Consider the following 27,200-nt stretch of genomic DNA (forward strand, 5'->3'; position numbering starts at 1 on the left):
GAAAATGTTGTAGACAGAAATCAATCTCAGACCTTGAGTACCATCCCTATTGAATATTCAAGTGTTGAACTTATCTCGAGTTATTTTGAAATTTTTTTATAATTAACACGGTGTACTAATTGGGCCGTCACGTACTACTGCTACAATATTTAAAAATTCTAAGAACAACCTTTCATGTTGCATTTAACCTGCCTATCTCATCAATTTGGCTTATAAATTGTACAAGAATCAAAAGGGATTAATGAATTCATAAAATATCAGCTTGATATGATTAAGAAAATCTTCACTTCTGCATACTTTTATTTGTTTATGTGCATAAGATAACAAAGAAAAAGTAACAAAAAAGATGATGATAATTGAGTTTAAGCTCTTTAAGGGACCACCCCAAAACACTCTTTACATCATACACGTAGCAAATACTTTCTTTCCATAATTAGAATATTGATTAGGTTTAATTGGTTCCACAATGGAGCAGTTCAGAAAGATACAACTGATATACTTGTATGTCTCTGTCTCAATGCAAAGATCAAATAGACCCATACAGATTGGAACATGAACATCATCAAGTCAAGCCGCGTTATGTAATCAAGTACTGTGACTGTAAGTGACACAAGAACGATGTTGATGGTATCGATCATCAAATTCACCTTGGCAAACTAGCATAAAAAGAATGAGGGTGGGAGGAACGTGCTAAGAAGAGCTACTTACACGTGACTTGATCCATGATTCAAGGTTCTTCAACTCCTCGGTGCTAATTGAATGTCCTAAACCTGGATAAGCCTGCAATAAGCCAATAAACCAATAGGGTATGTGGTGAGTCATAACACTTCTATCTCACGGATGGGAAAATCTAGACTTTTTTTTTTTTTTTTGGCTATGTAAAGGCGATCAAAACAATGACCCAGCGGTCTAATTTTAACCCGTGTCAGAGATAGATGTTTATCATTCTTGATGAGTGGTTAATAGTAAACCGTTAAACATCATTAAGTACCTTAAACTCGCAGGTAACACCAGCTTTTTCAAGGAAAGGAGGACCAGCTTGCCCTGCCTCGAATAAGACAGTTGGGTCGGATAATCCATGTGACCACAAAATTGGTGTCTGCACAAACACAAACTATATAAATAACAGTTTTTGCACCAAACAAGTGTCACTAAAAAGACGGCAGAAGTGGCTTGAAAAAGACTTCGACATTGTGGAAAATATACTTTTTGAGAAGCCAAAAGATGGTAGGCATGCAAGCAAGTGCTTCTAAAGTATTTTATATACTGAAGACTGAATATATGCATCCGCCTTTTATAATCAGTGTAGTGGATTACAACAAAAAATTGACTCGTGCCGTGTACAATGCGTCTTCAAATTCCATAGGGGTCAGCCAGAATTCTTTTTCTTAACTTCGAAGATATTAAAGAAGGAAAAGGGGAAGGGAAAAAAAAAAAAAAAAAAAAAAAACGAGAGAAAGAAAATGGAAAAAGTGTGCTCAGTCCATGGAAAATCACTGCTCAAAGTGCTTAATGATCTAATGCATGACTACTAATTGACAAGGTTGAAAGTTCATACTAGTAGAATGCTTCCCACAATAGAAACACAAACAGATTATAGTATTAAACTGCAAGTACAAGAACCTTGTACCTTCTTAGCGTCTGCTGGAAATTGTTCAATAAAGGAATGATTAAAAGGAACCCAGCCACTGAAAATTGCACCACCTCCTAAAGTTTTGGGATAAAGCAATACACTAGCCAAGGTCAAAGCACCTGCAAGAATTGACCCCCACTGAATAAGCTTTCCAAGTAGTTAAAGTCAGACCTTGAGTACAAATTCCAAGTGCGCGAAAGGGATTAAGAATAGGTACCTCCTTGACTAAATCCACAAACAAATATGTTATCAGGACTTATGCCTGAGTCAATCTCTTTGTCTATCATTGCGTGGACGTTTTTCACTGCTTTCAACACAGAATTTTCATCATTTGGAGAATGCTGAAAAAGAGAATAAAGGTAATGTAAGAATATTTTCATACTTCATAGTTCATACTCCAGTAAGGTACTGTAAGAATAAGTATATGCAATATACTCCCTCTGTCAAATTGGACTCCAATCCTTTGTAGGCATTCCAAAACAATAGGTCACATTCTGGCTTCTAGAAAGTTAAACCTTGAACTTACTCAATTTAGTGAATTTACCCTTAATGCTACAATAAGCCAACAATCCTAAAGAGATGTGGAGTACTAAATTAGTATGGGTAAAATGTTAAAAACTATTGAATAGTGAAGTATACTTGTAGAATTTCACTATTTATGTCATAAAAAATGGCTCATACCCACAAGTTCCTAACTATTGAACTTCTCCATTATTTAAGACGGAGGGACTATTACATAAGTCGGCAGCCAGGAATGTCAATGTCTTGCTAAGGATAACAGCAAAGTTGTTATAACACAGCATTTACCCAACAAGTATGCTAAAATGAGGTAGTGACTGGTTAGCCATAGATCAGACCAAAGTCAAGAAACTTCTAGCGTCTTTTCTCCAAGAAACTAATACGTAACAGCTAAAAATGAGTGATGATACTGATCAGAACAATAGTACAGCTGACATGGGGCACACAGATGAGCTACATACATTTTATTCAATCTGAAGGGCATTGAACTTGTGTTAGTGATTGATCAAAAAATTGCTAAGTGAATAGAGCATGAGAATAACACTGAGCTGAGTTGGATTCAGATTTTCTTTACATGGGATGTGATCAATTAAGAGATAAATCAGTCTCATACTCTCATTTGGCTCAAAAATTTTCATTCTACAAGCTTGGAGCCTTGAGTCAATGCAACTAACATGTACACCTTGTTTTATGAAACATAATATAGACAGAGGTAAAGCAGACAGCATATCTTCCGTACAGCAACTACAGCTCCATAAATTATCTTATATAACACAATATTCCTCTATATATTTTATTTACTACACACAATGAATGCTAATTCCTTTTGAAAAATTCCTCTTCCTTGCTTTGATTAAACAACTAGAAAAGAATGACGCTATTGACTCTGATTTGAGCACAGAATGAATGTTGGCATATAAGAAACTTGCAAGCAATTACTAAAGGACCACTAGTCTTGGTTTTCAAGGAGTTGTTAAAAAAACACACACACACACTCTTGGTGATCAAGGAGGCCTCTCTAGTTTCAGCTACATGATGCCTCTAAAACAGATTCAAGAGTGTAAGTCAAAGCTTTACAATTTTATAGCCTTGGGAAACTTTAAGTTCAGTCTTAAATACAGATCAGCGGGCTAAGGGACTATGGAGTCTTCTGTCCAAGTGTTTCAGAAATTATCCTTGTGTGTGATCGACTCAAGCTTTGTTATGAGACCCAGAAATCATCATACATGCATATAGCCTTTTTTATCGGCTTTCTAAGGATTGTTATTGGATACAGTGTCAAATATGTCCAGATGGGGGATGTGGAACCCAAGCGAGCTTGCTTTAAGTTTGAGGAGCCACAGGTTTGCAAAAGAAAATTATCAACTTTTTTCCTTAAGGATATCGGGGTCAACTAATGTTGAGTTTAGTGCCATCTATGGTTTGGGGCCTTCGAAAGAGCTAAGAAGACTTCATCCAGCCTTCCATTGAGGTTCCCTCCCAGATCACAAATGTATATCTTATCCACGAGTTATAATCTAAAACTTCAAAACCTACATCCTCAACACGTATTTGTCATGGCCGAAATACATCCACAATAGTCAGGGGAGACTACCTGTGTACTGAGAAGGATTGGGGCAATCCTTTCCAACACATTTCATCAATGGTCTCCTGGAAAATTAGAAATAAAAAATCTAACTTCCTTAGGTGAGTTATATTACTTGAACTTTTTTAGCCTTGGTTACAAGCCCTGACCATCAGTAGCAGTGTAGCACAACTACCTTTGGCAATTGTAACTAGCTATGAGGACTTGTCAAGGGCATCGGCTAATGCCTATAACATTCCCTAAGCTTTGTTCAGAACAATGTATTGAATGATATGATTGTCAGTTTTTTAAATTCTTTTAAAACAGTCACACAAAAGTGAGGCAAAACTAACAAGTGAATATAAAGAATAACTAGAATGAGTAGCTTACAGCCGTCACTGGTATCTCAGGAATGTCGAACCATGAGGGCATGACAGCGCCATCTGCAAAGAAAAAGCAGGCTATCCGCTTAGCAAAAATGTTATGACCCGTGACTCTAGAGCAGAAATTTCAGGAAATAAGTTTATAGTAAGAAAATCTATCAGGCTCCCAAAAAAAAAAGGGAGAGAAAGAAGAATTGGGCAACGGAGAAGTGGAATCGACATTCAAAGTTTTTCCAGAATTTTATAAATGAACAATCTGGGAAACCTAAACTCCATCTTGTATAATTTAGAAAACATATGGAAATGGACATGTATAAAACGTTTAAGCAACTTTCTAATATGTAAATTTTATCCTTACAAGCAACTTTCTTAATTCTTCATACTTATCTCCTAGGTTGGAGTAGGATCCTGATGGTCAAGTTCTGTAGTTGCTTTCCTAGAGAATGTCATTTAAGTAACTAAGACACTAACAATAAACAAAAATAAGGGTTTGAAACAGGATGAGTTGCCTACAATCTACATATATCCTCAATTCATTAGACAAGCAATAACAGAGGATATTGTTTAAGAATTACCAGCTGATGTCTTTCCTGACAACCTCCATGGACCATGGACATGTATAAATTAGGAAACATATGGAAATGGGAAGAATTTCATACAGAATTAAAAGGAAAAAGAGAAAAAGAAAAAACTAGAATGGCTAATAGCAATCATGATTCAATGAACGTTCAAGTTTTATACTATCTGATTGCTATATATTACCACAACAGAATGACAACTTTCTATGGTCATACCTATCTCATGACTTTGCACAATACTCATAGGTGCATCCTGGTAATATGGTATACCTAGAGCTGTGTACCCTAAGGCTTTTTGCTAATTAGAAGATCTTCAAATGAACCTTGGATACACCTAACTCAAAGGGGGGTGATCAGCTAGAATTACCGTCCACAAACAGAATAATAATGTAAACAATGCAACATAGCTTATCACCATATAACTCTTCTAAACCGATCCCAGTCAATTGTTTCCCTATCCTAAATGGCGGCATCTAAATCTTTTACTATCACCATATAGCTTTGATCTTTTACCCTATGCTCAAATCCTGACAAGTTAAGCTGTTCCATGATCAACATCAAACCACATTGGAACTAATATTCGAAAATCATTGTTAAACCATTACACTTAATCCCTGCACACTGATAAATTTCCTCTTACCCACACCAAATGTAAATTGAAAGATGTAACCCAAATAAGAGAAACATCAATTCCTCTTTCACACTCAAAACACACTTCTTTCTACTCCACAATAAGCCGCAATCTCAGACTACAACCAGATCACTCAATGCAGCCATCCTTCATTCATATTCTGAATTCCCAATTCCTAGTATCAATCAAATCAGACACAAAATCAATTCAGATGTTCAGCAAAGAATGAGATACCCATAAACAAAATTTATATTCCGTACAAGATTCAACAACCATCAACATAAAAATGCTAAATTTTGTAGCAAATTCAGAAACTTGACTATCGAAATAAAACAAAACAAAACAAAAAGTCATTTTTTCACTCAAATAAAAAATCAAACACATAATAGAGATACACACAAAACACTAAATTAAACACCCATAAACAAAATTAAACAAAGAATAAAAAAACCATTACCAATTTTGTTCATAACCCACAAACAAAAACTGCCAAAATCAGCAAAAATTCAGATAAATTAAAAATAAAAGTAAGAGCTTACAATTGCAGGTAACTGGGTTTGGTGGGGCAGAAGGGAAGGACCATTTGGAGGAATTAAACTCAGGAGAAGTGAAGAAACCTTTGATGGGTTCATTGGCTGGTCCAGAATCACCCAACCCATGAAGCCATAATATGAAGCTCCTGCTTCGACCCGCTGCCATTTGCTTCTGGTTCGGGTTCGGGTCTGGATTCGGGTTAGAGATGAAGATGAAAAGGAGGGTGATAAAGAGTGAGAATATGAGCACTGCAATTGGCTTTGCTAATAGTGAAATTGAGCTCGCTACCTTCATTTATCTCTCCTGATTTTCCATGGAGTTTTTCTGCATTCTTTCGTTTTCTTTACTGATTCTTCGATTCTCATTTTCAAATACCCAAATTGCCCTTTTCTTTTCATTTTTTTAAAAATGGTAAATACTCCATCCGTTTTTAAATACTTGCTCCATTTTTCTTTGACACGCATGCCGATGCTAATCTTTGATCACTAATATCTTTAATTACATTTAAGTATAAATTCTAACAATTGAAAATTAATAATCTATTTATTAAGATGATTCCAACAAGTACTATATTTTTTCTTATGTATAAATCACAAACATTAGTCAAAGTAGGATAAATGAATAGTGCAAAAAATAGAAATGGAGCAAGTATTTAAAAACGGAGGGAGTAGGATTCTGACAAGATTTCAACCATCACAGATTTTTTTGGTCGAATGTCTAAGGGCTAAATATTATCTTAGGGAATAGGGTCTAAAAGCGCCTTATTATGTTACATATATTATCGGATTCTTTCATCTTTGTATTAGGTAAAGATACGCGATAAAACTATGCATTGAGAGAGCGTAAAATTATATGTCGGGCATGAATTAGATCATTTCAACAATTAAATAAGCCTCCCGAATTTCCTTGAAAGCATGTGAAAAGCCTCATTGTCTAACCTTTTGAGATTAAAAAATGGTATACATAAGCTAGATTGAAGGCTATACACGAAATCGGGTCATATTCAAATAGTTTGGGACTCGATTACAAAAACTCAAGTAGTGATGGACATATCTCAAGATCATACAAGATTGTTTGGAACCAATTTCGACCACAAATTAGTCACATAAGATTGAAATCATCACATTAATGCAATAATTCGAGGTATCACCCAGGTCCAAAATAGGTAGGCTTGTGAACTTGAAATTTCGTTCAAGTTTGTTTGTTTAGTAATGAACTAATTATCAAGCCTTGACTAAGTTCATGAGCTACTCATTGGAATCCTAAGTTAAATCTAAATTAGTTGTTTACAAGTGTGTTGGCTCATTGACGTTACTATTTACTCCTTTCTTTTTTTAAAAACTTACTCCGCTCTTTATTTTCGTACTTTTTAAATAATTGCTCCATTTTATTTTTTTTCGAAAACTTTTAGTCTTTTACAATATTTAAATCATTTCTTTCAACTAGTAGAGCCAACATTAATCATATTTTTATTAATTTCATATTCTATTTCCTCTAATTTTCTCCACTAATTTAGTTTTTTAGAAATTTTATTATTCCGCCCACCCCACTACCTCCATATTTTATTAATTTCTCCGGTTTCTACATATTCTCCGCACATGAAAATTTGAGCAAGTATTTAAAACCGGAGATTCGGAGAGAGTATATTTCAATATTTACTCCCTTCATTTTGTGATTATCGCAACACTTTTTTTTAATCGTTTCAAAATAATTTTCTAAAAAAAAAAAATATTAATCATTGTATTTAGACTATTTACCCATTGATGAAAATGGAGAGTAGGGCCCACGAGGTGCACAAATTGAATTGGACATAAGAACCGGAGAATTTTCACCGGCGAACCGCTCTCTTTTGACCTTCTTCTCAAACCCAGACTCCCAAAACATTGAGGAGAGATAATAGAATTTGAGGAGAGAGAAAGTTGAAGATAATTCATGGCGACTTCAAAGCTTCAAGCTTTATGGAATCATCCTGCCGGCCCTAAAACCAGTAATCCTCTATTCTTCTTGCAATTGAGAAAAAAAAAAAAAAGATTCAATTTTTATTCTTTATGCTTTTGGTTTCCCCAATTCAGATTTGCGATGTTATTGATTTTTCCTGATTTCCCCCTAACTTTGTTTGGTGTGATTGATATTATAAGAACTTTGGATGAAAATTTAGACATTGATTATAAGGGTTGGTGTGTTTCCCTCGAAAATGGGTTGTTATATGTTCAATTGAGCTGTACTTTCAGTTGTTAATGATTTCCGATTAAATTAGCTGTATACTTAGAATAAGATGTAATTGATCATAAAAAAAAAGTGACTTTGATGGATAATGTAGGGATTCTTGAGCTTAATTTTGATTTATGAAAATTATGTGAGTGTTGGGAAGCTTAGATCAGAATTCAATTAATTCTGTTTCATTTGGTTGATGGCTCGGTGTCTTGGTGTGGATTGATTATACTTCGTACAAAGGATTGCTGAATTGCTATGGTGGAGATTGGGATTATGTGTGAAACTGTCATTACTTCAATTAGGCATGCTCATAGTGCTACTAGTGTCAAATACGGGTACGTGTTTAGGTGTCGTACTTGACCATATAATGATAATCTTGCAAGCTTTTGTTTATTATGAAGTGCATTGTGCAAAGTTGCAAATTAGAGTGTTGAGTATCCAACATGGATGCTTGAGGTGATATGAAGAGCCTGATTAATATAGATGGTGGACTGTTTAATTTTGGGGGTAATTTGTATTGGAATTGGAGCATATGGTCGCTTAGATGGTGCAGTTTGTGTTTGTGGTTATGGGTGATTGTTTGGTTAATAATAGGTAAATTAATAGGGAAAAAATTATGATTGTAGCATATAGTGTTAATATTTAAGATAGACGTAGAAGGATCCTTTCATGTATAGTATATTTGTCAAATTTTGTCCACTTGGGTGATATTTTGCCAAAATGATCTTTTGTCAAAGGAGCATTTGTGCTGAATAAGTGTGAAAACCAATTTGAGGATGCTCTAGCTCCAAATGCCATCCCTTGTAAAAATCATATGAGTAGTGATAACATGAAAATTGACCGTGTTTTACTGCCCTTGAATAATGGCAAATGCTTACTGAATGATGTTTGATGCCTAGATAGCCTGTCGAATGTCAAATTCTTAGATATTTGATACAAAAATATGAATTTTTTTGGAGGAAAGAGAAAAGGTTACTAAGTGGTTGGATGTTAAAAAGTTTATGGACCAAAGTACCAAACCCTCATTATGCTTCTTCCCCCCTCCCCCTCCAAAGCAATCTTTTGATTTTCTCCTTCTAGATTTAGTTGTCATAGCACTAGCTCAAATTGTATCACAGTTACTATCATCTCCAAATAGAGTATAGCAAATTGATAAACAGAAGCTCTTGTTTCGCTCTTTTTGTATTGTGTTGATGGATGAGAAATAAAACTTGCCTTTAGGTGTGAGGGACATCAGTTGAGAGTATTCTATATGGAAGTTTGAACTACATCTGTCAATAGGATTTTCTGAAGCTGAACTTCTATATAAAAGTTGGTGCATCATAAAATTTGAGTAAAGATTCTGACTAGAATTAGACTCATATGCTAGGTATCAATATATTAAACTAGGGACATGATAGCAAGAATGTGATTAATTCTCATTGTTTCTTGCTACTTTTAATGATTAGAGTCCATGGACTCATCCAATGACTTGTTTTCCATTGCAGTTCATTTTTGGGCTCCAACTTTCAAATGGGGCATTAGTATAGCCAATATTGCTGACTTTGCCAAACCACCAGAGAATATTTCATATCCTCAGCAAATAGGTATGTGTCTTTGCCTGATACAATTTGCAGGCAGGCATTCTGCACTACATTATTAAAATGAATAGTGCCCCCTCCTCTCTTTCTCCCCCAAGGCAGGATTTTTTTTTGTCTATGCTCCTTAATCCTTATGTTTTTCCTGATGTCCTTTTCCTTGTCCTGCTCAGCGGTCACAGCCACTGGAATCATATGGTCTCGCTACAGTACTGTAATCACTCCTGTGAGTTTCTTTTATCTCTTTTACTGCTACATGGAAAAATGTTTTCAGTGATTTTGTTTATTTAGTAGTTTATTTCATTCTATGGTTTGTAAATTGTAAGGATTTAGCTTCATTAGTGCAATATTATTTACATTAGATTTTCCTCAAACATTATATGTAGATGTACACAACTCCTGATATAGTTCTTGTTGTTACTCCTATTTGGTAGTACTGTTTACTGTAGTCTTCTTGTTGTGTTTTAGTCACCTGCAAAACTTTTTAGAATCTACTCATTTGATAGACTTTGGTTGCAAGTTCTAAATGTGCTATATTCACATTAATTACATATACAGAGTATATGTTTGTAGATTGCCTGAATGCTTGAAAAAAAATTCAACCTACCTCACTACTGTAGCCCTAGGTTGATGGTGAAATGCTTACCCCAATGAGGCTATGATCCAATATGATCTTTTTGATGATCAATTGAAAATTTTCTGTGACTTAGTTCTATGTTGCTGTAATAGATTAACATTAGGGAGGGAAATTTGGGAAACTTAGTACTTTTAGGTTAGTAGTCACTTGACCTTAGTATAAATAGGGATAATATATGCAGTAGGATGGCATGTGAATTGTGAGGAAAAATGTTGAGAGTAGTAACCTCAAGTTACTAGGAGAGTGATAACCTAAAGTTATCAAGAGAGTGATAGCCTTAAGCTATTAATCTATCCTTTTTTACCCAAATTCTGCCATTATTAATCTAAATTATCAAGCTTTCATCTCTTAATTAGTCGTTAAATCAGAAAAACTAAGTCAGTCCATAACAGTTGCCCTAATATATTCCATGGAAGTAGCCTGTTAAGGCATATTCCTGCTCAGTGTATACCAATCTGGCCTTCTGGGGGCTCCATGTTGCTGAAGAAATACCAAAAATCAATTCTCTCTTTTCATCACTTCCTTCTTCCAATATCAAAAATTTGTTGCAGCTTGATGCCAAGCTTTGATTTGAATTTGTGAGGGTCTACTTAATCTTTTAATTTTAAACTTGGCACTTTGCAAATAAATTTGACATATGGATGTTGTTCATGCGCTGAGGACATTGGTGTGGCTAATTGTTTATACTTCAATCCAGCAACTTACATGTAATGCTCAAAGTTTTTTTTCTTTCGTGTGTATTAAATTAGATAAAGTTTTATCTCTTCATTGAAAGTGGTTGAAAATTGGTTGGAAGGAGAGTGATTGAATTCTGTCTTTGATCTTGTTCCATGCTTAATTTATGCTGGAAGTTAAATCACATGAAGTTTTCTCTCTTCAGACCAGTCTGAAATTGTTCCGAGTTTTTCTTACCTTGTTCTTGATCCATGCTGTTTTTCTTGTCCTACTCCAAATCATTTTGGGACTAAGGCTTTGTTGGTGTTCTTGAATCTTGATCCATGCCTTGATCATGCTGACCTATCATTTACTCCTGGTTACAGAAAAACTGGAATCTTTTCAGTGTAAATGTGGCTATGGCTGGAACTGGTCTCTACCAACTTTCCCGAAAGATCAAGTAAGTCTACTCCCTTCTTTAAATTATGAATTTCAGTTGTATTACGTCTTTGAACAACAATAGCAAGAGGTTTTGGACACTTTTTTCTCGATATTAAAGAACCTGGTCACTCACCTTGCTAATTAATCTTTTTAAGGTCAGTGCTAACTTGTATTTCTATGATATTTCAGGCATGACTATTTCCAAGAGGGAGAACCTGTTGCTGCAAAAGGATGACTACGAAAAGCAAAAGAATAACAAACCAAAACACAAAAGTTTGCCATAATTTGGCTTAGATTTGCATTTATCCTGTTTTTGCTGATGAATATGACCGACAATGTAATGTTTTCTTTTTAATGTATCCCATTTTAACACCAATTTTGATGGGGGCAATTCTTGAGCAAATTGTGAGGCACCTGTAAGGCTGTAATGTACATTTCAGTCCGTTATAAATCTGGAAATACGTGTTCCTCAGATCAGAGTTGTTGGAATCATAATGTTTCTGTTTTTGTTTATATTGTTTGATTAGGTTACAACTACTTTTATTGCTCAAATTTCACTAATTTGGTTGATATCGTTCATCATCATCTCAAGTAAAACATCTATGCTTCTAAAGCAGGCAAGTTAAGTTGGGAAAGGACCCTTGTAGGCAAGTCTCATAAAATTATACAGTGTATTCGAGTGTATATAACAATCTCTCCGTAACCATGCAAAACAGGAGTATAATCATTTCAAACTCATGTCAATACTTAACGCAAGCACATTATAAGCTCTAATATGTCCATAACCAATCTACTCCGAAAGTCCAATCCAGTCTAACTGCAGTTCTTGATTCAATAGGAATAGAAGGGTATTATTTGTGAGACGTAAAATATTTCTTTTTTTTTTGTTTGAGGTCATGTAAAACATTCCTTTGTTGCACATTATAAACAGAGGCCGTAGTAATGATAATAAATCAAAGATTTCAGCCAAAATTAATTTCCCAAATTAATAAAAAAATGTAGGCACTTATAGACGCATAGCAGCTGGAAAGCGCTGTAATGCCTGGAAAGTGTCGCAAAATAAATTAATTAATGTGACGAGAAGGGTCTCTTAAAATGGCTTTTATTTATGCCATCTCCTCTTCTCTCCCTTCTGAATCCCAATTTTTTTTTCACAAAAAAAAACATTATGATTATTAATAATTAATCAAGATTAAAAAAATTATAGTAAGATTAAGAGAAATAAAAAATTTAAGAAGCTCGGTAAGCAGTAACGTTGATCAAAATTAACAACAAACGGCCAGATAGCTTCTAATTTGTTATTGCTACAGCCATTTTGGCAAATCAAGAGATTGTTAGAGTATTAATTTTAAACTCTTCTCTTGGTACAATGCAGCTCAATAGTGATATTAAACTTCAATGGGTATAAATCAATTGAAATTTAGATAGAAAACCCAGATAATCTTGAAGAAAAAAGAGGAAAATAATGAATTTTTGTTTAAAATTTACTGAAAATTCGAAAGAAGATTGAACTTTTAATTTTATGGGTATATAAGAGAATGAAGTAAAAACAAAAACCCAGATGATCTTGAAGAAAACAGAGAGAAAAATTGAATTTTTGATCAAAAAATTTATGAATGGAGCTTAAAGTTGGCGGCTTTTAGGGTTGAGACTTGAGAGTGAGATATGAATGATGAGGGATACATGCTCATATTTATATTCGATGATTTCATGAGGGATGCTTTTGTTTAATGGGCTAGGTTAACTTGAACCCTTCATCCTAATAATGGGTGTTTTTTGGGTAGTTTAGCCCATATATCATACAAGGATATGGTATTATAGTGTAAGCGTGGTTCCTTGACCCTTTGTAGTTTGCCAAGCATGGTGATCCCATTGGAGCGTCGAGCACACTCACATGGCGTTATGTGTCAGCCTTATGTTATTAAAACACTGAACTCTGGTGTAAGTCGTGTTATCCTAATATTACGGTAAGATACGGAAGTGCCCTTCCTATCATATGAAGGGTTAGGGGTGAGAATCAAACCCTGATCACACCAGGGGGAGATAGAGAGACTAACCATCCCTCCATTCCTTAAAACATTAACCTTTGTTTAAACTAGTAATAACATACACTTTTAAAGTTTTAGATGATATGATGATCTCTATTAAATGGAGTATCTTAATCATGTATCAAGGGTTGTGCCCACTACCCGAATATGATGGGTTTTGAGTTTTTGAGCTTTATGATAGGGCATGGATTCATAATTATTCTATGCCAAATCCCCAACTCCTAAGCATTGAAAGTTTCAAACAAGTGTAACTTAATAAAGGTTTAACTAGTATTTGGGCTCATGTAAATAATTATCAAACAATTTGTATCACCAGTACGACTAGACCTAACCTGTCAAACACGGGTCTGGGACGCACCCGCTAACCAAGAGAGATAATCCACTTCACAAGTCCAAGGAGGTTCCTTCCCAAAACCATATGGCAATAGGAGGAGTAGCCCCTTAGCCTTATAAAGTGTTTAACTCTCTCTTCTTCAACCAATGTGGGACACTTACATGTGGTGAAACTTGAGAGGTTTATTCTTCAACACTCCCCCTCACATGTAAGGTCCCTTTTAACTTTGTCTCATGTGATTTTTCGGGCTAGAGTGCTTCTTCACTCCCCCTCATACAGACCTACTCTTGGCCTAGTGAACTTTAGCCATTTAAGGTCTCATATCGTGGGCCTGGCTCTGATACCATGTCAAATTAGAGAGAATTAGAAAATATGAGAATGGAATTGCTTCCTTTCATTGATTTACCTTGGGAAATATATAGAGATACAAAACCAATCCTAGTCCTATTATCATAAGATATCTTAGGATCTTTGAAAAATAACTAAAATAGATAAGATAAATATATGGAAAATATTCTAAATATTCTACGTTACCAAATCACACAAAGATATGATATGATCTCAATACCCCCCTCAAGTTGGAGCGCTCGGATCGTAAGTGCCCAACTTGGAAAGAAGATAATCAAACTGTGTTTTCCCAAGAGCTTTTGTAAAAATATCCGCAAGCTGTGAAGATGTCGGAACATGAGATGTAGAAATCCACCCCTCTGTAATCGCATCATCATCACGAACAAAGTGACAATCAATCTCAATGTGCTTTGTCCGTTCATGAAAAACCGGATTCTTTGCAATGTGCAGAGTTGCTTCATTATCACAAAATAACTTAATTGTCTTTGGATGTTGTACTCCAAGACTCAACAACAAAGCCTTCACCCATTTTAGCTCTTTAGAACACTAAGACATGGACCTATACTCGGCCTCAGAAGAAGAGAAAGAAACAGTAGGTTGCTTCTTAGTTTTCCAAGAAATAGGAGATTTTCCAAGGAAAACAAGCCAACCAGATAAAGAACGACGAGTCAGAGGGCAAGCAGCCCAATCTGAATCACATCAACCCTGCAGATTTAAATCACAATCAGAGCTCAATAAAATTCCTTGTCCGGGAGTCCCTTTCAAGTATCGAACCACCCTCATAATCAATTGTAGATTAGGTTTGACAACTTTAAATTACTCCTTTTGTTTTTTTAATTGGAACACTTTCTATAAATGACTGCCTTATTTTAATTGCAACACTTAAATAGAAACACTTTACATCACTCTATATTTTATTATATCTCTATTCACACAATCCCCATTCCCACCTCACTTACATTAATTTTTGGAAAATTTGTAATTATTAATCCCAACTTTCACCCATTTTCTTTCATTAATCCCAACTTTCAGTTATTACTGATTAATCCCAACTTTAGTACCCTTTTTTTTTTATCCGGCCATTTTGACTGGTGACCGGTTTAACAAGTCAACCTATTCCTTTGTTGACTTAGGAAGGCGATTTCCCTCCCTAATTAAATGCTGCCTCACCTCCTTCAACCACCCCTCTGTTCTAATTAATTCCCCGCCATTACTCCTCCCCTTTAAGCTTCTCTTCTTTTCCATTAACAGCAAAAAAAATTTATCAACGGCCCACAATTAAAGGCAAAAGCGACTGTTCATCAAAATTTGCAAGTGATCGAGTTTCCATTTTGGGTAAAAGCGCTGAACTTGGAGCAAGACTCTGCTGATCTTCCATTTGAGGTAAAACCCTAAATCCGTACTTGTTATGATGCTTGAATGGTGTTTGTTTGCATCTTTTTATGGAAAATGTGATAACTTTAGGTTGTTTGTAGTTTAATTTGATGAATATATGTTGTTTTTGTTTTGTGGAATGATTAAAATGTGAATGGTAGGTAATTGTTATTGTTTGCGAATTTTTGGAATTGTGGGTGTAATTGTTGCTTATTTTTCTAGGCTTTGGTAGAATTGATTGCTTTGTTGTTTAATGTTGATGCAAATTGTTAGGTTAACATGGTTGGTACCTTTACTCTGAAGATATGGTATGGGGGAGTGTTTAAGCTTGTTAGTAATGGTGAATTAGTGTATCGGGGAGGGTCTGCTTGGACAAAGCAATTAGAACCTGATGTTTTATCGTATTCTGGGTTAATTGAACTGGTTGAGGGGATTTGTGGAAAGAATTATGGGGGTCTGTGTTATTTAGTCCCTGAAGTGAGTTTAACCAATGGGTTGAGGAAGTTGATGGATGATGATGATGTTAGGGAGGTTTCATATTTTGGAGACAAACATAGATGTGTGGAGGTATATGTACAGCCTGTTCAAGAGGCACCTGTACTTGAAACAATTGAAACCCCACGTGTTGAAACACACTTCCAACCCCTAACCCAAGCTTCTCAATCATATGCAGCTACTACAAAAGCCAAAAAACATACCCCAAAAAAGGCCCCACCACAAAGTCAAGATGCTTTTACTCCAGGAGTTAGGTCCAGTGGTAGAAGAAAACAGCCCACTGCCCCACATTTATTATCAAAAAAGCCCCCATTGGATACTGATGCCTCCTCACCTACTGAAAAGCAAACCCCCAGCTCACTCATTCATAATGCACCTAAACAAAAAGAAGATCTAGCTTCAGGTTTTAAACAACCAACTGCATCCACCAAAACCCCTTCCACCAAAACAAAGAAGAAAACCACTTCACCAGTTGAACATAAAAGACAACCAAGTGCAGCTGTTGATGACTTTGAGTGGTATGATAATAGGCCTGACAGTCCACTCCCTTTGAATGAGTTGATTGGAGATTATAGTGAAGAGAGTGATAGTGAAGATCCAACATTTGTGCCTGAGTGTACTACAGATAAGGGGAAGGGAGTTGTTGCTGAAGTGTACAGTGATGTGGATACTGATGATGATTCAGGGTTTGAAGATGAGGGAGATGCTTTTTTAGAGCACTTAGATCCAGAGGTTGAGGATGAGTTTGAGGAAGAAATCTTAGAGGAGCAGCAACAATTTGATTCAGATGTCAGTGATGATGAGTACAACACTGCTAGAGAGAGAGTGAATGCTTGGAACAAGGGGATAGTAGAGCTAGCCCAGAATTTGCAAAGGGAAGCAGCTGCAGGGAGGCTTAGTTCATAGGCTGAGCCAACAGAAGGAGAAGGTACTGTCACTGGTGCTCATGAAAATTTGAGTGATGCATACAGTGAGGAAGATGAAGACACCCCACCATCTTCTGAAGCTGAGGATGATGGTGTAGGTAGAAGAAAGAGATCTAGTCTTTTAGTAGGCCCTAACACTGATTTTAGTCAATTTAAGTGGAAAGTAGGGTTGAGATTTGCTAGCAGGGAGGATTTTAAGGAGGCAATAGCAAAATATGCCATTCTGCAGGGGAAGAATTTGTTTATAGCTGATAGTAACAAAAATAGAGGACAAAGGGTAGGGGTGAAGTGCAGTGAGGGCTGCCCTTTTTATGTCTATTCTTCATGGCATTCTAGAAAAGCTGCATTGCTGGTGAAGAGGGTTGTCAGTCAGCACACTTGCCAGAGAAACATGCAGATGAATAGGCAAATGAAGTGTTCATGGGTGGCCAAGCAATTTATTGAGGTGTTCAAAACTAGGCCTCACTGGCCTGCAAAAGAAATAATTGAGTGCATAAGGAGAGCATACAAGGTGGTAGTTAAAAGGGAGTTTGCTTATAGAGTCAAATATGCAGCTCACAGATTTCTACATGGTTCTATGCATGAACACTACCAGAAAGTGGGTGGATACTTAGCTGAATTGGAGAAATGTAGCCCTGGTTCTAAATCAGAGTTGGTAACAGTCATGCCCAAGCAACCACCACCAGTGTTTCAGAGGCTTTTTATGTGTTTTGAAGGGTTAATGAAAGGATGGAGGGAAGGATGCAGGAAGGTAATAGCTGTAGATGCATGCTTTTTGAAGACTTTCCTTGGTGGGCAGCTGTTATGTGCAGTTGGTAGGGATGCAAATGACCAAATGTATCCCATAGCTTGGGCTGTGACAGAGGGGGAAAACAATCTGAGTTGGGAGTGGTTTTTCATACATTTGGTAGCATGCTTGGACCTTGGTGCAGGTGAAGGATTATCTGTTATCTCTGATGAGCATCAGGTTAGCCTCTCTCTGATATTGATTCATTTTTATTTAATTTCAATGACAAAGAGAAAATTTGCTCATTTTCTGGTTTTGTTTGCTTGTTTATAATGCAATTACATAGGCAATCTTGAATGTTGTTGCTTTAGTTCTGCCCAAAGCAGAACATAGGCATTGTGCAAGGCACATTTTTGCCTTGTGGCACAAGACTTATAGAGGTGATGAGTTGAAATTGCAATTTTGGAAAATTGCAAAGTCATACAATGAGGCAGATTATAAGTATTCATTGACTGAGCTTGAGGTGATGAACCCAGAAGCAGCTGTAGCATTCCAGAAATACAATCCTCATCTATTATGCAGAGCATTCTTAAGCACTGATGTGAAGACTGATGCAATAACAAGCAACATTGCAGAAACTTTCAATGGATTCATCATATATGCAAGGACAAAACATCTGTTATTCATGCTTGAGGAGATTAGAAGTCAACTGATGTAGAGAATGGTGAAAAAAAGGCAAGACATGGAAAAGACAACTACCTATCTTTGTCCTAGAATACAGTCAAAGCTTGACAAAGAGAAAAATAAGGCAGCCTACTGTGAAGTTCTGCCCTCAAGTGACACTCTATTCAATGTGTCTTACAATCTTGATCAGGTGGTTGTAAACCTTGAGGCAAAGACCTGCACTTGCAGGAAATGGGACATGCTTGGCATTCCCTGTTGTCATGCTGTAGCATGTGTTTTCTTTGCCAACAAGGAAGCTGAGCAATTTGTTCATACCTGTTACAGGAGAGAGGTTTACCTAACATCATATGCAGGTAACATGGTTTCTTTAGCTAGTTTATAAGAATTGCATGGTGTTGTTGCTAACTGATGTGGTTATGGTACAGGTTCAATTCCACCCCATTCCACTGTATCTGCACCATGTGAGCCTCAACTGAACACAACTGTTGCAGCACAACACCATACTGTCACAGCACAGCCTACACAGTTAGGAAGAGGGGGCAGAGCTATCAGAGGAGGAAGAGGCTCCAGGGGACAGGGAACAAGACCATCTTCTTCTGCATCTGCACCAACTGGTGGCTCAGGGAGGGGACAGGGAAGAAGTGGCAGAGCCAGAGGTAGGGGAAGACATCAATTTCCTAGAGGAATTGGTGTTTTAATTGGAAATGATGGGTCTTTAATCACAAAGGTTAGGAACAACTGAACTTTAGTGAATTATTGTTGTTTGTGATGCATAATTATTTGTTACTAACTACATTCTAATTCATGTCTCAGTCAAGGAATGCAAGGTCAACTGGAAGACCAATGACCAGGTCAGTCAACCAGCTAGGTCAGTCAAGCCAGCAATCCACCCTTCACCAAGGAACACAGCCTTAATGTTTTAATATTACAGTTTGAGGTAGTTGTAGTAAACTTTTGGTACATGTGTGTACAAACTGGATGCTTAAGTAGTGTATGTTGGGAGTGGCAGCATTTTGCTTTAGTTTAGCTTCCTAACTAAAGCCTAATTTTGACAGCAACTGTGCTGTTTAACATTGATATTTGGATTTGGATGTTATGTTGTGGTGACTTATATAATTAGATGCATGTTTATATGACTATTATGGTGACATGATTGCAAAATTTATAGAAAAACTAAGATCTGCATTTTATTGATCAATGTCATTGTTACAAGATCCACCATAACCTCTTAACATTACATTACCCCTACTTCAAGTACACAACAACTATGCCAAACAACAACCATGAGAAAAATAGAGCCATTAACAACTGAGTCTCAGTCCTTGATGCCTTTACAAGTTGCATCCTAAGTTGACAGAGTTCTTTTTTCAACTCTTTCACCAAATCTTCCAATTTCAGTTTCTTTCCCTCCAATTTCTTCACTCTATCTTCAAATGAACTCATATGGAGCTCCATTTCTGCAATAGTTGTATCCTTCTCAAATATTTGAAAGCGTAGATCTTCCTCCACAGGATTGCAATCAACCCATTTCATAAAATTTCAATTGGTTTCCTGCACATCCAAACACAACAATTTAGTCATAAATTACAAGTTCAACCCTAATTCAAACAAACTAAAATTCGAGTACCCAGCAATGAAATTAAACAACCCAACTACACATACTGGCCATTTCGGACATCCATAAAACTTAGCCCCAATATTATGGCCCCTTTTGACTGCTCGAACCACCGCAACCATTCCGCATGAACATCTAGTTCTTGGATATGTCCCTCCCCTTGTGTTCGAAGATGAGCCAGAAGAACCGCCAGCCATTAAAGAAAAAGGGTGAGGAAATAGGATTTCGATTTTATTTGAAGGACAAATTACAATTCCAATTACAAAAAGGCCTAATTTTGAAAGGGGAAATTTGAAGAAGAAGAGTGATGAAACAGGGGTTGCAACGGCTAAATTCGAAGGAAATAAATAGCAAAGGGGTGTTTTGTTTACCGTTTTTTTAAAAAAAAGGAAAAATTAAATTTATTTTGCAACAGCTACTGCCACGTCAGATTAAACCGGGTACAATAGGTTTGGTAACCTGTTGGACCGGATAAAAAAAAAAGGGTACTAAAGTTGGGATTAATCAGTAATAACTGAAAGTTGGGATTAATGAAAGAAAATGGGTGAAAGTTGGGATTAATAATTACAAATATTCCTTAATTTTTTTGAATATTAACTAACTACGAAGTATTAAACTATTCATCCACCATCGCCTTTTTTTTTTAATTCTCCAACAATTTCACTAACGTACACAATCTATAACTAATACGGAGTACTAAAGTAGAAACCACTGACATCATTCCCTTCCTAAATTGCACACATGTCATGCTCTCATAAAATAAAAATTTCCGCCTAAATTTATTAATGACATCATTTTATTATTATTATTTTTTTCTTTTGTGTTAAATCCTTCCATCTATTATGCCTAAAAAATAGTACTCCTTATTAGATATTTACCAATCTCAAAGACAAAAAATCAAGAATATTCCCATTTCCACCAATTATTGAAACCCTTATTGATTTTCTTCTTTCTCAATTATGTTGTTTTGTCCCCTCTTTGTTAATTTTTTATGCCTCCATTATTATTTTAATATTTAAATTTTCGCTTATTTTGTGCAGTTATAATTGATTATTTTATTTTATGTTTTTGATTAATATTCAATGTAATACAATTGTTTTATTTTAATAAATTTGTATTTATTAATCAATTTGAGTTTTTTTTTTGGTTAAACCGTACATCGTACGAGAGCTAAATTAGTATTTAACAAACCAAACTCTCAACTATAAGAGTGAAAAATAACTCAAGTGGTTAAAAATCGATTCTCATATAAAATTTTGTGCCGATCAAAGTGTTTTTTTTTTTTTTTTAAGGAAACAAAAGAAAATGCGTAGTAATTTTTTGGTCCGGCCCATAACAAAGACTCAATTTCATGAAACAATTTCCACATGCCAAACCCGTGATCCCTTCAGAAACAAACCACCGTAAAAAGAGGAGAGAGAAAAACTAACAACAAAAGAAACCAAAATTGTTACGCCTGTTTTCTTTTCTATTTTCCGGCGAAAACCCACCGTTAAATCCGCCGTCGATCCACAAAACCGTCATTAATGGAGGGAGTCGGAGCTCGATTAGGCCGATCTTCTAGCCGTTACGGCACAACCACCGTCTTTAACGGCCCCGTTAGAAAATGGAAGAAAGAGTGGGTCCCAATACCCCCTTCTTCTTCATCTTCTTCTTCCTCAAATTCAAATCACCATCATCATCATAGTAGTAGTAATCATCAACATTTATCCTCTAATGGCGCCGTTAATGGCAGTAATGGTAACAGTGGGTCCCATCTTCGTCTTTACAAGTGGGCCCCTGTTAATAAGGAGAATTCTAATTCGAGTGATAATAATATTAATAGTAATTCTAAGATTAGTAATAGTGATGCTAATGGTGGTGTTGTTGTTGCTAATGGGAGTAAAGATACTTCTACTGTTGACGACGTCGTTTCTGAGGAGCCTCCCAGAAGAAAATTCAAGTATATTCCGGTAATTTTTCCCCTTTTTCTGTTTGTGGGCTGTTACATATTTGATTTTTATAGCTTAATTGATTGATTTTATGGAAATTTCTGCTGATGAATTGAGGTGGGTATGGGTTGAATTTTTGTCTTGATTTTTACCTGCAGATCTTTTTGAGAGAATGGTTAAGTTATTGTTTTATAATTTTATTGGAGATTTGGGTGTTTTAATTTGCTTTAATTGTTCCTGAAGTTGATGAATTGAGGTGGGTTTTTGGCTTGAATTTTGGGGGAAGCTTTATTGGGGATAGTGCCCTTAACTTTTGGAAAATTAGGGTAATTTTAAATGCATTAATTGCAATCTATGCTGTTGTTTTGAGGTGGGATTCTTTCAATTTGTTCTTATTATAGGTCACAAGCTGCGATTTTTTTTTTTTTTTTTTTTTTTTTTTTTTTTTTTTTCCAGCAAAATTTTCTGGTTGCCTATGCTTCAAATTCTTAGAGGTAGATTGGATTTGAGCTTGTGGATTTGCTTTGATTATGGAAAGAAAACCAGGCAGACGACATATGTCGTTTCGGATGGATGGAATACAGTATCTTTCTTTGATTGGCAAAGAAGGGATCAATGTAGCTATAAAGAAGATTCAGGGTTTAGTGCAACTTGATGAATAATTGATTTCATAGTATTTAGAAGCTAGGAAGGTGACTGGTTTGAACTTTGAAGTATACTTTTGTATTGTAGAATATGTCTTTTAAGGTAGGAGTATATATATTTTGCTGACACTTGGCAATATTATAGATTGTGTAAGATAGCCTCTTGATTAAAAGTTTTTAATGTACTTTGAGGCATTCAACTTATCACAGGGGTCAGGGTGTCAATTTATTAGTATAATAGCATGTGCTTTTGATGAGGTCATACCCTACTTAAAAAAGTATAAACCAGGCTGAATCCTGAAATTTATGTGATCATATCTGTTTTCTATCATCCAACAAATAAATCCAGAAATTGTGAACATTTTATCATTACTATATTTGGAATTGAATCTTTAATTATGTTTTTAGTGGTCATGGTTATTCGATATATGATGGAAGGACTTTTCTGGTTGCAAAGCATCAGTTTGTGGGCCAGTTGTTGTACTTTGTTATTCTTTGTTTGCAAAGACCTAGGAACTTGTATTGTTGGAAGAATTTTTTGTTATTGCTCTCTTTTTTGGTCACTGGAAGTTACTCACGACTGGATTTCCAAGTATGTTTAGTGCTTGCGCTTTTATCCTTTGGTCCGAGTTTCTTTTGAGAAATTAGAGGGGTGATGGTGAGGAGAGGGCACTGGGAATGGATGAGTAGAGTTGATTAACAAAGGAAGATCTTTATGGTTCAAAGAGTGTTCATCCCCTGTTAAGTTATGCTGATGATCAAGATTATTAAGGTTTTATGTGGATTTATGGTGCTGTACAATTGTCCTCTTAAGTTGGTCTTGATACCTTTTTTTTTTCCAGTTTTGTGGCCCCCTTTTTTCATGAGTAGGTTGCACCTTGAAGGTTAGAAATAAGATTATAAGAATTCTGTTATGTGGACGATAATGTTGGAAGTTTTGTGTCCGAAATTTCCCTTTCCCCTGGCATTGAGTTGATTTCTGACAGCATTAGAAAAAATGTGATGAATTTGTGATTGTACTAATGAAGTAATACTAGCAGTATGTGCTTATATTCATAGATCCCTTGTTGAGTATGATGTCCTGAATTATGATGGGCCTATTGAGTTGTGATTTTTGAAGCCTGTTGGCTGTTGCAGTATCTTGGAGTTTGGCTGCTTGAGTATGCAAATGTTAACTGGAGCATGTAGTAAATGTTTGGTATCAACAGGGAGACTTTATGTGGGCAGTACCCTTAAGTAATTATTGTCTATTAGTTTTCTACTATTTGTGGAATTTTATGCAGTAAACTAGATGGTCTACTACAAATCTACAATGCAAAAATTTGTAGTTATGTAATTCGGCGTTAAGCCTAGAGTTGAATTAGGTTGTTTTCTAGTTGAATATGAATGTATGTCATGAGAGAAAATATAAGTTGTAACAGTGGACAAAGCCAAAATTTGATTGTTTGGACAGACACGGTGTAGAATTCAGTTAGGAGATTGGATTAGGTGATTAGGGTTTGATATAGAACTCGTGTGATAAGGGTGATCTTTAGAGTGTTGTAACTCAAGTACTCAACATGTCATATACATCATTGATAGACCTATTGCATTGTTTGTTAGTTTTTCTGTTGGTTCTTGGGTTTATTGTTGTTACCTGTGTTTAAATCCACAGCAATGCTTTCATATAACTCAATATGGAAGCCGCAATCCTTAACAGGCCTATAACTTGTAAAGTTGGATTCAGTTAATGAAAGATTGTCTTATCTCCTTTCTGCTTAGTTACCTTATTTTTCTTTAATTTCTAGGACTTGGAGGGAGCTAAATTTGCATTGCAGCTTGTGGAAGTAGAGGTGTTTGATTGTTGATTGTCATGTACTCAAATATTTAGTTGACAGGTCAGAAGTGCTGCCTTAGTATTTGTTTTGCTACTGATAGAGTAGTGTTTAATGTAAACTGAAAAAAATGTGATGATTGGGGCTTGTATTACCTCTGATATAGCTTAACAGAATATACTGGTGTGTACGTTATGGAATGTCTCAGGAGTGGCAAGATTACTGTGAGTCGTATAAGATGATGGAAGTACAATATTCTGTGGCAAAGGGTGGAGTAAAAAAAAAAAAAAATCGCTATTATTATAGCTATTCTTTTCCAGCTCCCTTGGCCACTAATAGACCTTTCCAGACCTTGGCGACATTGGACCCATGATTAGTTATAGTGGTTTCGAGCCATTTATTTCATTGTGATTGTCAAGTTTCAAAAGCATGGCTTTGGGAAGGATAAATTGCTCCCGAAAATTAATCTATTGATTCTCTCCCGAGTTGTGGACTGAATGTCTAAACTGTGGATCTCATAGTATATTTACCAGTATATGTAGTAGCTTTTACAATTACATGTGACCTATTGTCTTATTCCATGAACTACTGCCACTATTGCTGTCTTTAATTGTCTTTCTTGAGTTTCTGGTCCTTTACATGGCTTAGGAGTTCACATTTTTTTAAGGGTTTGTGCTAGTTTATTGACCCTCTCATTTGGATGGAGGTTGAGGATAGAGGTCTTTTTGAAATGGCTTTGATAACCTTTTTTCTATACTGGTGTATTGTGTTTGAGGGGGATGTGGTATTTTAATGACCCTCCTATTTGGATGGAGGTTGAGAACCACGGTCTTTATGAGATGGCTTTGATAACACTGAATTCTGCAAGTATGTGCTATCAATCTATCATTCAAGTTACTAAATGTTAAGGCAGAGAGCACCCGGATCATCTATCAATTGGTGTTTCATTGTGTTTCTTTTTCCTTTTGTGGGAGATGATGCATTATGCTAAACTACTCCTTGGGACGGAGTGAGTATAGCTTGATGTGCTATCTCGGAAATGGTTCTGTGTTTCTGATATACACTTTGGGAAAATCAGCCATTTTTTATTTTTGGCAATGTATTTGGGTTTCTATTTCCAAGGTAGTAAGGAAGGTGAATTCTGTCTCTTGTGGCTATCTTGTTATCCACCTTTATAATCATAAATGCACATATCTTTTGACTGTAGTGTGAATTTTATGGTAATGATGACTGACAAAATCCGTTTCAACATACCTGGTCTTATCTTGAGTCATGTTCCTTTCCCGTAGCGTTGTGTGCTAATTAACCAGATGAACTAATTTCTGCCACACATGGCTTAATGGGTTTTTGAAATATACATGTCTTTTTTGGGATATATAATATGTTGGTGATCCCGTGAGCTAATACTTATAATATACTAAAATCACATCAGTAATACTCCTATCTGGCTGGTTTTGATGTTCATTATTCAAAACCAAAATTTTGATTTGTCGTCTGTGTCAGAAATTTCTTACTGGTGTGTAGTTTCTGAACTCTAAAATGTGCTGATCAACCTAAACTGTGTTATTAAATGTTGGGGAGGCATTTGAAAATGATTAGTTGAACATGTGCACAACCAAGTATCTTTTGATTTTTTTGGAGAATTTGCGCATGATTGTTACGTAAGTTTGATCCTTTATATTCTTGGTTTGTGGCAACAATGAAGTCACTCCATCACCACTCATTTCCCAACCCCCCTCTTTTTGAGCTAAATAAAAAAACACACTTAAGACAGTTTTTTTTGCTTTGAACATTATGACAGATTGCAGTGCTAGAGGAACAAAAAAAAGAAGCAGAAGAGAATTCTGATGATGATGAAGAAGCTAAGCCTGCTGAAAGTGATGAAAATGTAGGAGAGCAAGAGGCTAAGAGTGATGGTAATGCCGAAAAACCTGACATCAATGATGTGCCCATGGAAGAGAACCAGGTAAATTAGTTTCCATAAACTTGTTCATTCTGATATCTTGAAATCTTGTATGTGCCTCCTGACTAATGTGAAGTGTAATTGTAGTGTATTCTTGTTGTCCAACCAAATCTTCCCTTTGACTTTTGCAGTCTTCATAATCAAACCTTGACAATTGGCCTATATCAATCTATATTAGTAGAAATGATTAAAAGATGTACAAAACATTTTTGAAAGTATGGTCTAAAAATACACATAATTAATAAAAAACAAAGTTGACTAGTAAGACTAACATGGGATAGGTGGAATATTGTTCATCAGCTTAAATATATAGTTTTGGATGACAATAGAAAATTTTGTCTTCAGGATGAAGAAGAAAACCAAACTGCACCCGCAAGACAAGATTTGAATGAATTGGACTTGAGCCTAGGCTTGACATCACATGATGAGGAGCATGATTCTGACTCTAAGACAGACCCTAAAGCGGATGGTCAACTAGAAAGAGCAAATTCCGGGGCATGAACCAAAGATAGCAGCACACCCAGGAGATCGGCTTAGCCGGCCTTTGTTCTATGATTGCAGGAAATGCAGGTTTTTTCTCTGCTTGTTGTTTTGTTATCTCCAGCAAGCGAGGGAAGTTGCCTGTGAATGTATTATTTAGTCTTCATCTGAATTTTTCATTAACTGAGCTGATTGTATTTGTAACGGTAATTGTGTACTGAAACGATACTACATTCTTCCATTTTTCAACTGATTGATTTCTCTATCTAATTGTTCTAGTGAAGATTTAAGAAAAGTTGTAGCATGTACTATGTTATACTTTGTAGTTTGTACTAGTAGTTAAAATAGTTAATACAGCAAACATTTAGTATTTCTGAATTGATGTTAATTCGGAGTAACCATTTGTTCAATTGTAATTCTGTAGGCAATTTTAGGCATTTTCTACTTCATTG

General features: G+C 35.8%; 3 protein-coding genes and 1 non-coding gene across 5 annotated transcripts; 2 read left to right on the forward strand and 2 right to left on the reverse strand.

Annotated features, from left to right (window-relative positions):
* Positions 1-335: 335 nt before the first annotated feature.
* LOC145635427 (carboxylesterase SOBER1-like) lies at positions 336-6,195 on the reverse strand. Of its 2 annotated transcripts, XM_081686704.1 has the most exons (7): positions 5,848-6,195; positions 4,107-4,159; positions 1,851-1,974; positions 1,631-1,752; positions 992-1,099; positions 709-780; positions 336-598 (listed from the first exon to the last, which is right to left on the reverse strand). In XM_081686704.1, exons 1-7 carry the CDS (start codon positions 6,134-6,136, stop codon positions 578-580), a joined length of 789 nt encoding a protein of 262 aa, XP_081542830.1. In that variant the 5' UTR covers positions 6,137-6,195; the 3' UTR covers positions 336-577. The 2 variants fall into 2 exon arrangements, with proteins under 2 accessions (XP_081542830.1, XP_081542831.1); XM_081686705.1 differs by having other exon boundaries at positions 336-780.
* A 1,467-nt stretch (positions 6,196-7,662) lies between these two features.
* Positions 7,663-11,878, forward strand: LOC145635428 (mitochondrial pyruvate carrier 4-like). The gene is made up of 5 exons (XM_081686706.1): positions 7,663-7,829; positions 9,544-9,642; positions 9,807-9,859; positions 11,311-11,384; positions 11,555-11,878. The coding sequence occupies exons 1-5, from the start codon at positions 7,775-7,777 to the stop codon at positions 11,598-11,600; spliced, it is 327 nt and encodes a 108-aa protein (XP_081542832.1). The 5' UTR covers positions 7,663-7,774; the 3' UTR covers positions 11,601-11,878.
* Positions 11,879-12,591: 713 nt separating this feature from the next.
* LOC145637714 (small nucleolar RNA snoR109) lies at positions 12,592-12,678 on the reverse strand. Its single transcript, XR_014114450.1, has one exon. It is a non-coding gene; the product is annotated as a small nucleolar RNA snoR109 (small nucleolar RNA).
* Positions 12,679-21,282: 8,604 nt separating this feature from the next.
* LOC145635429 (uncharacterized) lies at positions 21,283-27,049 on the forward strand. Its single transcript, XM_081686708.1, has 3 exons — positions 21,283-21,868; positions 26,107-26,271; positions 26,614-27,049. Exons 1-3 carry the CDS (start codon positions 21,443-21,445, stop codon positions 26,767-26,769), a joined length of 747 nt encoding a protein of 248 aa, XP_081542834.1. The 5' UTR covers positions 21,283-21,442; the 3' UTR covers positions 26,770-27,049.
* Positions 27,050-27,200: the final 151 nt, after the last annotated feature.

Source organism: Chenopodium album, chromosome 6 (assembly GCF_948465745.1).
Source record: "Chenopodium album chromosome 6, dcCheAlbu1.1, whole genome shotgun sequence".
NCBI classification, from domain to species: domain Eukaryota; kingdom Viridiplantae; phylum Streptophyta; class Magnoliopsida; order Caryophyllales; family Amaranthaceae; genus Chenopodium; species Chenopodium album.